Here is a 12,969-nt window from a genome sequence, read left to right as displayed (position 1 = left end):
ATGGAATCCTGAGGACCTGCTCCCTCTCCCTGTTGTAGCCCTCAGGGCTCTACCATCAAGAGGTGGATCAGAATCACAAGGTTTGATCTGGGTGGAGCAGGCCAGTATGTGGGGGCAATGACTGGCTGTTTTTCAGGTAGGGGAGGCACTGCCAGACTCCCAGGGCCACATAACTCTTCTTACCCTACTCCAAATTTCTACCCTAGGAAGGACACACAAGACAAAGAATGATTCATATGAAGGGGATGAGGAGGGGGAGATAGCAGGGACTGCCCCTCAGGCCACGAGAGGATCTTCACTTTCCCCTGGGCCACTAGGCACTCACCAGAAAGAGGGCAGACCATTTCCTCTCTCTAACGCTGCCTCCTCTCAGAGTCCTCCTGGGAACCCACTGGTGACTCCATTTCTGTTTCTCTCACCTCACTGCCACCTTGTCTGTGTGCTTCACCATCCTCTGGTGCAATCTGTCTAAATACCACATCTACATCTCTAATATTTATGCAGGTCCAAGTTCCACGGTGTTGGAAAACACTGCTGTCTTTGCTGTTATTAGTTTTTTTTTTTTTTTTACTAAAAGTCCTTTGAAAACTCCAGAGGAAGACAAACTAAAGTTTTCCTAAACTAATGCATTTCAGTTTGAGTGGGTTGTTCATCTCTTAAGGCTCCTTCTCAAGACTCCTGTACCAAGAGCATAGCTGCATCCAAAGAGGCTGAAAATTCTAGCCTGAAAACAGGAAGCCTTCCCTCTCTGATGTGACGTTGTGGCAGTTAGAACCATGAGAGTGGCAATGGCCTTTCCAGTCAGGTACATGGTCATTAGCTGACTTGGGGACCAAGTATTTGTGAATTGAAAACCTCATTAGAATTCCTGCTGAGTTGCCATGAGTTTATGGTAAGAACTGCTAGCAGGTCAAACCAGCTCTTTTCTTACTTGAAGGGAACTGAGTTGCAAAGATGATGTGTAGCTTGCTTTAGGTTACAAACACAGCTAATAATGATAGAAAAGTTTAAGAGCGTTACTCTCTTGTCTCCCAGGCAAACATATTCTTCTGAAGGAGACTAACTCTTATTTGAAACTCTCAACCTATAGTCACTCTGGGCTATAGGACAGTTATGGTGGTTCTTCTCTCCAAGATCATACTGATCTGTGCTCACTCTGAAAATTCATATACATTAATGAATCTCTTTGATGTTCTAAAATCACTGACATCCATTTGGGAAGGCACCTTCAAGATACCACTCCGAAGCCTGAGAGAACTGAATCCTAATCCTGAGAAAAGGAGATACATGACTGTCCCAGAGAGATTAAACGTAGCATTAAACATCCTCACTGATGAGCAGGGATAATCTTGGGGTTGGACAAGAAGGGCAACAAGCTCTGGACATAGCATCTATCTTAGGGGTTGTGGCCTTGGATGCTGAACCTGTTAAACGGAGGGAGAAATCTCCTGGGCTCTGAACCCCTGGAGGACACAAATCGTTTTACTCTGAGTTTCTCAAAGCACAACCTAGTGCGGTTAGTACAGTTAAGGGATCTGCGTACATTTGTTGAGTGCTTGCTCATGTACATGAAGTGCTTAGGAGGGATAATCTGATGAACTAAGCAATAACTTTGAAAGAGCTTCCAAAGAGATGTCTGCTCTTTTCCTGTACTATGTATCAGGTATTGTGCTATAGGCTCATTTTAGGGTCGGGACTGAGAAAGAGAGGTGTGAAAGATAAAGCTTACTATAAAGATCCTTTATATAGACTATGATTTGGTGTTCATAAGAGTTTGGGATTATTGTTTCCACTTTTGTTTAAACGACGCCACAATTAAGACTCAGAGAGGTTAGGTATTATATCTGAGCTCACACAGCTAGCAAGTGCTAGGGCTCTCCCATAGGAGTGTGAAGCCCTTGCTTATGCTTCCCCTCCCCACACTACAGAATCCCTCTCTCCACTTAACTCCTAGAGATCAGATTCTGATGGGTCCCTAAGGGATTCCTGTTAGGGAGTTGACATCCCTACAACCCCCATCCCCTTCCCAGTGAAACTTCTTTTCTGCGGAGCACGGTCCTGGAGCCAGGTGAGGTCAGAACGTCCACTCCAGGGGCTTTCTCTAGAATCCGTCACTGTGGTTACCTCCAGTAGAATCTGTTTTAGGAAGAGGTTTGTCTGACTGCGCGGGACAGCGGTGGCATTCATCACTGCAGGAGTGCAGAATCCGGGGCTGGGGGCCACACGTCGAGAGGGGAGGGGCCAGGGGCGGCCCCCTTGTGACCAGCCGTGAGGACAGGTCAGGAGAGAAGGCTGGCTGAGGAGCGCCTGGACAGCAGCAGCTGCTGCTGAGGTTCTGTATCACGCGCTTGGGGCCCAAGGTAACTCAGACCTTTAAATTAACAGCGGGGCTGGGGGCGTTGCGGAGGCGGGAAGAGGTAGGGACTTAGGGGGCCACTCAGTGAACGCGTGGAGGGCGGGAGGAGTCCAAATGTTTGGAGGAATCGTAAGGAATGAGGGTGATGAAGCAAGTAACAAGGTGAGTGGGGACACAAGCGCCCAAGGGCTTGAGAGGGCGCAAAAACTCGGCTGGCCAAAAGACCGTGCGCTTGGAGGTAGGGACAAAGTGTGGAACACACCCAGCCCAGGAACCTTGGTAAGGTGGGAGCAGGGGGACACTTTCTTCCCCTGAGCCCGTTTTCCATAGGTGCCCCCCTTTCAGCCATTTTAAAAATAAAATGTTGACCCAAGTGTTTTTAGGATATAAGGAAACAACGTCAGAGGAAGTTGTACCAAAGCGAGGCTGCGCAAGGCGCAGGAAAAGCAGTCAGAGGGTGGCGCCTTTTTAAAAGATTTCATCTCTTTCCACCCTAAAGCTAGGGCTGTACTCCGTCCCCCTACCTTTTCTTGCCTCCGTCATCCTCCCTTCAACCCCCCTCCACCCCCCAGCCCAGAGCACGATCCGATCGCCTTTAAACCAGGTAACCGCCTAGGTCTCCACACCAGTTCCCGCAGCTTCCGAGTAGAGTAGGTGCAATCCGCAGCAGCCGCTGGCTGAGCTCAAGGGCCGGTGGGAGGGGTCTCGGTGACGCACCGCGGCCATGAAGCTGGCCAGATCATTGCAGAAATCCCTGTCTCATTCCATCTACAGTCGCAGCTCGATTCCAGATGCCTCTCTCCAATGGCCGGGCAGTGAGTTGATGGTCCAAGTTCGAGAAGCTTCCTTTCCCTCCCGCTCTTTGGTCCGCTGGAGCTCAGGAGGTGAGGGAGAAGCCTCGCTCGAGGAGGTGGCTTAGAAGGCAGGGGAAATGGAGGAGGGGGTACTGGGGGCTGCAAAGACGTATTCAGGCCAGGGAGCTGAGGAGATGAAGCTGGAGCCATCACAAAAGCATAAGCCTGCACCAGAGGAAATCTTGACGTGGAGCTGCAGCTGCAGCAACGAGAAGATGCTCCCTTCAACCGCCCCTCGCTGTCACAGCAGCTCCTCGCCTCTTTGCCCTCGCCGCAAGCCCCGCCCCCAGCCCCAGTCCCGGGCCCGCTTCCGAGGCCAGTCAGGGCCCTGGGCCCCACCCCTGCCTCCATCCCATCCTCCCCCTCCACCGCCGTCCAGGTCCCTGCCCTGGCGCAGATCTTGGCATAGACCCCGGCCCGGGTCCAGGCCCCAGACTCAGTGAAGATGTTCTGCTGACCTACACCCCTCTGGGGATCGAGGTGGCTTAGGGGACTGGTAGCTGGAGGTGGAGTTTGATCAGGGTCCCGCAGGGTGCTCTCATGTGGAGGGCTTTAAAGTAGCTAAGAACTGGCAGAAAAACCTGCAGTTGATCTACCAGCGTTTCATTTGGAGTGGGACCCCGAAGACAGAGACTAGGAAACGTAAGGCAAAGTCATGCATCTGTCATGTATGTAGTACCCATATGAACAGACTCCACTCTTGTCTTTCCTGTGTCTTTTTTGGCTGCTTTACTGAGAAGCATATTCACAAACATGCAGAAACCAAACAGCACAATTTAGCTGTAGACACCTATCATGGGGTTATATATTGCTTTATGTGTAAGGATTACGTATATGACAAAGACATAGAACAGATTGCCAAAGAAACAAAAGAGAAAATTTTGAACTTCTTAGCTTCCACTTCATCAGATGTCTTTCAACAACAGTGTATGACATCAGGTATTGAAGAGAAGCAATCAACCTGTGAGTCAAAGGAACAGGAGCCAAAATTGGTGAAACCCAAGGAAAAGAGGAGAAAAAAGTCAGTCTGTACCGTAGGCCTGAGAGGGCTAATCAATCTTGGGAACACCTGTTTTATGAATTGTATTGTCCAGACACTTACCCATATTCCTCTACTGAAAGATTTCTTCCTCTCTGACAAGCACAGATGTGTAATGACACACGCCAGCTTGTGTCTTGTCTGTGAAATGTCTTCACTTGTTCATGCTATGTACTCTGGGAGCTGAACTCCTCACAATTCCTATAAGTTACTGCACCTGATATGGATTCATGCAGAACACTTAGCAGGGTACAGGCAGTAGGATGCCCATGAGTTCCTCATTGCAATATTAGATGTGCTTCATAGACACAGCAAAGATGATAGTTTTGGTCAGGAGAACAATAACCCCAACTGCTGTAACTGCATCATAGACCAAATCTTTACAGGTGGCTTGCAGTCAGATGTCACATGTCAAGTTTTCCAAACTGTCCACCACAATAGATCCATGCTGGGGTATCAGTTTAGACTTTCCTGGCTTTTGTGCCACATTCAGTTCCCAGAGTCCAGAGAGGGTTAATGGCACAGTGAGGAGGGATGAGTACATACCAGGAATTCCCTCACTCACAGACTGCTTACGGTGGTTTATAAGGCCAGAGCATCTAGGAAACAGTGCCAAAATCAAATGCAGTAGTTGCCAAAGCTATCAGGAATCTACCAAACAACTCACAATGAAGAAACTACCTGTTGTGGCCTGTTTTCATCTCAAGCGGTTTGAATATGTAGGCAAACAGAGGCGAAAGATTAATACTTTTATCTCCTTTCCCTTGGAGCTGGACATGACTCCATTTTTGGCCTCTACTAAAGAGAGCAGAATTAAAGAAGGCCAGCCACCAATAGATTGTGCACCCACTGAGAATAAGTATTCCTTGTTTGTAGTGATTAATCACCATGGAACTCTGGAAAGTGGACACTATACCAGTTTTATCCGGCAGCAAAAAGACCAGTGGTTCAGCTGTGATGATGCTGTAATCACCAAGGCTAGCATTGAGGACTTACTCTACAGTGAAGAGTATTTACTCTTCTATCACAAACAGGGTCTAGAGAAAGACTAGTCTTACCTGACCACTTACCAGAAAAAAAGTAAAAGAAATTAATAGGCAAGGATCCTGAAGGGACACACAAACCTACCTGAAATGGACAATGACAATACCCATACAACAAGGAGCACTTCTTGAAGTATCCCAAAAATCTACCTGGAATGGACAATGACAACAGCCCCTACATGACAATTAGCATCTTGATATGAAGAACCAATTTTAACATGGCTTATGGGTCTGTAAGAGGAAAGAAAAAAAGAATATTAACTAATGACCATTCAGCCTTAAATGGGAGGGAAGGAGCAGAGGTTGAAAATGGTCCCATAAAGCATAATTAAATGAAAAGAATGCTTTAGGTGAGAAGAGTAGGAATAGAGATGTTCTGGCACTACTATATGTCATTTGTTTCTATGAAAATACTGTGGGAAGTCAGGAAGTATTCCTTTATCAGCAAAAAGCCTCACAGTTGGTGTTCCAGCTGTGGTCAACCAGTAAAATAGCTAAATAAAAGAATATTTTAAAAGAAAATTTCAAAAGCTTTAAAAGAAAGGCATTTAAAAAATAATCTTAAAAAGAAAATGTTTTTTTTTTTATTTTACAAATTTAATCAGTTATACATATACATATGTTCCCATATTCCCTCCCTTTTGCATCTCCCTCCCACCCTCCCTATCCCACCCCTCCAGGCAGTCACAAAGCACCGAGCTGATCTCCCAGAAAATGTTTTTAAATGTTGAAAATTTTTTAAGTTAAATATTTTTAAAAGAAATGTTTTAAAAATTTAAAAGTTTTAAAATTCTAAAATTATTAAAGCTTAAATGCAAATTTTAGAAATTCTTAGTTTAAAAAAGGTAAAATGAATAAAACAAGGAAAATGATTAAAAATGAAAGTTTACCAAAAATTTAAAGTGAAAGAAACCATTTGAAAATTACAAACTAAAAAGAAAAAAGGAAAGTGTTAAAATTAAAAGTTTAAATGAAATAAAATTTAAATAGAAATCAGTATAAATATAAAAAGCTTTAAAAATTAGAGCATAAAATATGTGTTGAGAATTTATGCATAATTTAAGATCTAAGTTTTAAAAAATACAGAATGGGATGAAAATTCAAATTTAAGCTTATAGAAAAGTTTTAAAAGAGGAAAGTTTAGTACAATTCAAGACAAAAGGACAAAATTTGTTAAAAATTAAATTTGAAAGATCTTAAAAGGGAAAATTAGAGAAAAAGAATTTTAAAATTTATAATGAACTTTAGACAAGTTCAGTTTGAGAGATTTAAATAAGAACTTTACATATTTAAACAAAAAGATGTATTAAAATTAAAATTCTTAAAAAGTTTTATTGTTAAAATTTAAGCATATTAAAATATATATGGGTATGAAATAATAGAGGAGACAGGAATAACAAGAAAAAGGGGTTTGTGAATATATATATTTTTCAAGTTTTATGCTGATATATAAAGAGAATTCAAAGAAAAAAAAATAGACTCTAACCACCATTTTACCATACAATTATGAGATCAATACAAGGCCTACACTCTAGCCCACCTTCCCTGCTCAGGTTCTACACCCCATCTGATTTCCTGAAGGAAGTAGAGCTATTTCTTAGGCAGAATGAACTGCATCTGAGAAAGCTGAAAGGAGCTCTCTGCCATTTAGAACTGCATTATTCATACAAGTTCTTTGCTTCTGAAAAGGTGCTCTTGGCAATTTGGTAGCTTAGGAATATTAGATCACAACTGTGAAGCTCTGGCTTTGGTATTTGAGTCCCATGGACTGATTGAGGAAGTGGCAAGGACCTATATCTGAGGACCTCCCACCCTCCTCTTTCCCCCTTCTGTCTTCATGGAGAAACAAGACCTTTAAATTTCCACAGTAGAGCTATGGGCTTGTGCTCAACAGTCCTTCCACTCAGTCCTTACTCCCTCTTCTTTTCCTTATTCCGTCATTCATGCCTGGTTCCCTGAATCCCTCACTTACCTGATTTTACCTATATCTCTGAGCCCCAGACTGTAGGGCTCCTTCCTTGACTGTTCACTTGGTGACTTCTACTCCTCCTTCAAGATTCAACTCACAGATGACTTATTTGGAGACTTCCTTGAATGCTCTAGGCAGGTATAAATTTACAAAAATATTATTCCCTCATCCCTCTATCCCTCTCACTGTGCCTTCAAAGTACTTTGTCTGTACCTCATTGATGGTACTTATTATACTGTGATTCTACTGTAACTTTGTGATTGTCTGCCCCTCTGCACCAAGCAACTGATAACAGGGGCCAAGCCTTATTTATTTCTGTGTTAATAAATGTTTGTTGAATGTAATGATGAGTTCAGTTATTTCATCTATTCACCCTCTCAGTACTGTGTTCTTACCCACTCCATCCATCAAGCCCTCATTAAGTGCCCAGTGCTGTAATACAGTGTGATCAATGTTGTATCTTCTGCAAAGTGTATGAAATGCTATTCAGCTGTTCGGGACAGCTTATAAAAGGAGGTGCTCAGCAAGGAAATAGCCAGGTTGTGTGGAGGGCGTCCCAGGTACAATGTGAGGAAAAGAGCACAGGCCTGAGAGTTGGTAGTCATGAGAGACTGAGTGGTGAGGAGGAGCAGCAGCTGCAGGTGAGGCTGGGCTCTTTGGTGTGTGTGTGGCAACACTGCCTCTCACCACAGTGTCCCTGATCTCTTCACAGCATCTCTCAGCTTACAACTATGTGCCACATCTCTCCATGATGTACCATATTAGTTTATCTTCCCAGGAGACAGTGCACCTCACCATTCCACAGTGTTCTATATCACACGGCACATCATGACTCTGTGCAACAGAAAAGTGATGCCTGGTGGCTGTGTTTAGCGGAGAGCTGTAGTTTATTTGCCTGCATAGCACTCTTGCCCTTCCCCTATTATTTGTGTTTCCAGTGGGGCTATAGATCACTTTGCTATGTTCCTGTTACCCCTCCCCAGAATGTGGCAAGTCACTCAGGCTAGGCCAGATTAGAGTCCTCAATTCCCCCACTCCTCTACCCACAACCCTCCCACAAGAGCAATTCTTCTGAGGATGGCCATAGGACCCATGCAGGGCCAATCAGAGCCCATTCCTAAATTGAATATATATATATATATATATATATATATAGATAGATAGATAGATAGATAGATACTGGGAGAAATAAAAGTTTTCTTCCCTACCTCTGCTCCCCACTCCACCCCCAATGCTGGAGTCTAGGCTAATATGACATGAATCGGGGACTCTAAGAGGTCAATATCCATACCATGAGTAGAAAATAGGAAGAATCAGATATAGGGAGAAAGAGTCTAGAGAGCATCATTTGAACCTTGTGAATCCAGCTGTGCCTGAAGCCCCAAAGTTCTCAGCTATCTGAACCAGTAAAATATTTTGCTTTGTTTAAGTTGGCTTGATTTGGGATCCTGTCACAGCCAAGGGCAGTGAACATATTAGCCAAATTATATGGTTAGTTGGGGCCATTCTGTTCCTAAGGCCACAAAGGGAGAGAAGGGAGGGAAGAGTGGTCTTAGAATGACTCCATCATATATGATTAAGAGACCAGAGTGGATATCTGCATGTCTTTAAGAAGCATGTATTAGCTCAAGGACTGACCTGTACTAAGCTTCAAATCTTATGGAAATGATATGGCTATTTTCAATTAAAGAAGGGAAAAGGCAATAATATTTCATGAGTACCAAGATAGACCAGACACTATGGTAACTTTACTTCTATTATCTCACTGAGTCCACACAACAATCATGGGAGACAGTCATTACTGAATATACTTCCAGAATGGAAAACTGAGACTCAGAATGGAAGATGATTTGCTTAAGTTCACTTCACTATTTTAAGTGGTGGAGCAAGTATTCAAACTCAGGTACTCAAAGCCTTTGCTTATTCCAGTTACGATCTAGATAATTCAAAGATTTTGTTTGTTCTGCTTTTCCTGATGTTGCTATGGAAGACAACACAGACCAGAATGGTGCAGAAGGCAGACAAACTTTGACAAATATGGATACAGATAACCTGGAACAAGAGTAATCTATTAACTGATAACACCAAATTACACATGCTACAGGTGAATGTGTCTCTATGGCAATGGCTGATTGGGATAAGTGACATTCCTAAGGCTACCCAGGATAGATGATGCCAAAATCCTACTCCATTACTACACATGTAGATTCACGCAATGCCATATGTTTGGCTGAGCCCCAAGACCTGGCTCTAAGATCTCACCATTTCATTGTCTGTGAAACCATCAGCTCTCTCTAGGTACACCAGGTTTTCCTTCTAGCTTTAATACTGTGGCCAGCTTCAATACTGTGTGTCACTTACACCACACAACTTCCTCCTGGTCTTCCCAGAGTGCCCACATACCAGTCCTTCAACCATATATACCTTCTACCTGCCTGTTGGGGAGGAGCTTGCCTATTAGAATCTGGTTTCTAGGTGGTCTAATATTGATTTGCAATGTCTAATTTCTGTTGTTTCTGCACTACTTTCAGTTCCTTTATTTTGATTCCCTTCCAAACACACAGTAGTAACTATGCTAGGCCAGGGCTGGAACTATGGGTCTTTAAATCCCTCGGCCCAGTATAGAATGTGTTAGTTGCTTGAATGCGTGAATGAATAAACCAAAATAAATTCCATCCTACACTCAGCTTCAGTAGTTGACTTCATGTTCTATTTTTCTGAGGACAAAAACCTCTTAAGAATACCTGACTTACCCACACCACGCACATCAACATATATCTGTCTCCATCCACCCTCTGCACCTTCACTCTAGATTTAGAGGAAAAGGAATCATGCTTCCTTTCTGACGCTGTACCACTGGCCTCCTTCTGACTCATTCCTGAGAGCCAAGAACACTTGCTCCCACACTCTCCCATCTATTCCTGCATCAGTCATGCCTTCTCTAGACAGACAATATTAAGTAACTAGACATCCTAGATTTTCCATGATTTCTAGGTTTGACCCATCATCCCTATAAGGCATAAGAAATGTCCCTCAAATCCCAATACTTCCTCCCAGAGTGTATACTATCCCCAGAAGAGATCAAAATTTCTGTCATAAGATACTTATTTGGGGTTCATATTTAAAACAAAAATTCATAACTTTTGCATGATGCTGCTATCTCCAGTATTATTTAGCCCCTTCATTTCAATGCCAAATTCTTCTATATATGTTTTTCTTATGTCATTTCTACACTATTCTACACTATTTTTAGTTCCCCACATGGCTTCTTCCTGTACCACTCTATTGAGACTACTCTTGCTTAAATCCAAAGTGACTTATTTTTTAGAAGTTGTTTATTTTTCTATTTTATCCCATTTTTTAAAAAAGATACATGATAATTGAAGACAGTGGGACAACAGATACAAAATATTTGATGTTAAAGCTTTCCTCATAAATCCAGGTTGTGATTTTGCCATGCTGGTTACTGTTCTGGGTACATTCCCAAGTCTGAAGAAAGGACAGGAGTGGAACAAGTGGAGGTGAGGAAGGGATTGCATGGAAAATCAAACTTTAGAAAATTGAGTTGTATTTTTTTTCAAGCAGGATCCTTTATTTTTTTAATCTTGCAAATGTATAGTTTTTTATTCTCTTTTTAAAAATTTTTGTATTGGAATATAGTTGATTTACAATGTCATGCTAGTTTCTGCTATACAGCAAAGTGAATCAGCCATATATATACATATATCCACTATTTTTTTAGTGCTTTTATTTTATATTTTTTAACATCTTTATTGGAGTATAATTGCTTTACAACGGTGTGTTAGTTTCTGCCTTATAACAAAGTGAATCAGTCATATATATACATATGCTCCCATATCTCTTCCCTCTGGCATCTCCCTCCCTATCCCACCCCTCTAGGTGGTCACAAAGCACCGAGCTGATCTCCCTGTGCTATGCGGCTTCTTCCCACTAGCTATCTATTTTATGTTTGGTAGTGTATATATGTCCATGCCACTCTCTCACCTTGTCACAGCTTACCCTTCCCCCTCCCCATATCCTCAAGTCCATTCTCTAGTAGGTCTGTGTCTTTATTCCTGTCTTACCCTTAGGTTCTTCATGACATTTTTTTCTTAAATTCCATATATATATGTTAGCATACGGTATTTGTCTTTCTCTTTCTGACTTACTTCACTCTGTATGACAGACTCTAGGTCCATCAACCTCACTACAAATAACTCAATTTCGTTTCTTTTTATGGCTGAGTAATATTCCATTGTATATATGTGCCACATCTTCTTTATCCATTCATCCGATGATGGACACTTAGGTTGCTTCCATGTCCTGGCTATTGTAAATAGAGCTGCAATGAACATTTTGGTAAAAGACTCTTTTTGAATTACGGTTTTCTCAGGGTATATGCCCAGTAGTGGGATTGCTGGGTCGTATGGTAGTTCTATTTGTAGTTTTTTTAAGGAACCTCCATACTGTTCTCCATAGTGGCTGTACCAATTCACATTCCCACTAGCAGTGCAAGAGTGTTCCCTTTTCTCCACCCCCTCTCCAGCATATATTGTTTCTAGATTTTTTGATGAGGGCCATTCTGACCAGTGTGAGATGATATTTCGCAGTTTTGATTTGCATTTCTCTAATGATTAATGGTGTTGAGCATTCTTTCATGTGTTTGTTGGCAATCTGTATATCTTCTTTGGAGATTCTTATCCCATATAGGTCATTACAGAGTATTAAATAGAGTTCCCTGTGCTCTACACCAGGTCCCTATTAGTTATCCATTTCACATGTAGTAGCGTGCATATGTCAATCCCAATCTTACAATCTGCCCCTCCCCCCCTTCCCCCCTGGCAACCACAAGATGGTCCCCTACATCTGTGACTCCATTTCTGCCCTGCAAACAAGTTCATTTGTACCATCCTTTCGGATTCCACATATAAGTGATATCATTATGACATTTGTCTTTCTCTGTCTGACTTACTTCACTCAGCATGACAATCTCTAGGTCCACCCATGTAGCTGCAAATGGCATTATTTCATCCTTTTTTATGACTTAGTAATATTCCATTGTATATATGTACCACATCTTCTTTATCCATTCCTCTGTGGATGGACATTTAGGTTTCTACCATGTCCTGCTATTGTAAATAGTGCTGCAGTGAACATTGGGATGCATGTATCTTTTCAAATTATGGTTTTCTCTGGGTATATGCTCAGGAGTGGGATTGCTGGATCATATGATAGCTCTATTTTTAGTTCTTTAAAGAGCATCCATACTGTTCTGCACAGTGGCTGTACCGATTTACATTCCCACCAACAGTGCAAGGGCATTCCTTTTTCTCCACACCCTCTCCAGAATTTATTGTTTGTAATTTTTGGATGATGGCCATTCTGACTGGTGTGAGGTGATACTTCACTGTAGTTTTGATTTGAATTTCTCTAAGAATTGGTGACGTTGATCATCTTTTCATGTGATTTTTGGCCATCTGTATGTCTTCTTTGGAGAAATGTCTATTTAGATTTTCCACCCATTTTTAAAATTAGGGTTTTTTTTTTGTTTGTTTGTTATTGAGCTGCATGACCTGTTTGTATATTTTGGAGATTAATCCCTTGTCGGTTGCTTCATTTGCAAATATTTCCTCCCATTCTGTGGACTGTTTTTTTTATTTGTTTATGGCTTGCTTTGCTGTGCAAAAGCTTTTAAGTTTAATTAGGTC

General features: G+C 42.2%; 1 protein-coding gene across 1 annotated transcript; it reads left to right on the top strand.

Moving 5' to 3' along the window:
• The first annotated feature begins 3,179 nt into the window (after positions 1-3,179).
• USP51 (ubiquitin specific peptidase 51) lies at positions 3,180-5,301 on the top strand. The gene is given in 2 exon segments (XM_060087851.1): positions 3,180-4,666; positions 4,668-5,301. Coding segments are annotated over 2 exon segments (2,121 nt in total).
• The last annotated feature ends 7,668 nt before the right edge of the window (positions 5,302-12,969 follow it).

This window comes from Mesoplodon densirostris, chromosome X (genome assembly GCF_025265405.1).
Source record: "Mesoplodon densirostris isolate mMesDen1 chromosome X, mMesDen1 primary haplotype, whole genome shotgun sequence".
Classification (NCBI taxonomy): domain Eukaryota; kingdom Metazoa; phylum Chordata; class Mammalia; order Artiodactyla; family Ziphiidae; genus Mesoplodon; species Mesoplodon densirostris.
Note: the sequence above shows the minus strand (reverse complement) of the source record. Positions and strands in the feature narration are given on the sequence as shown.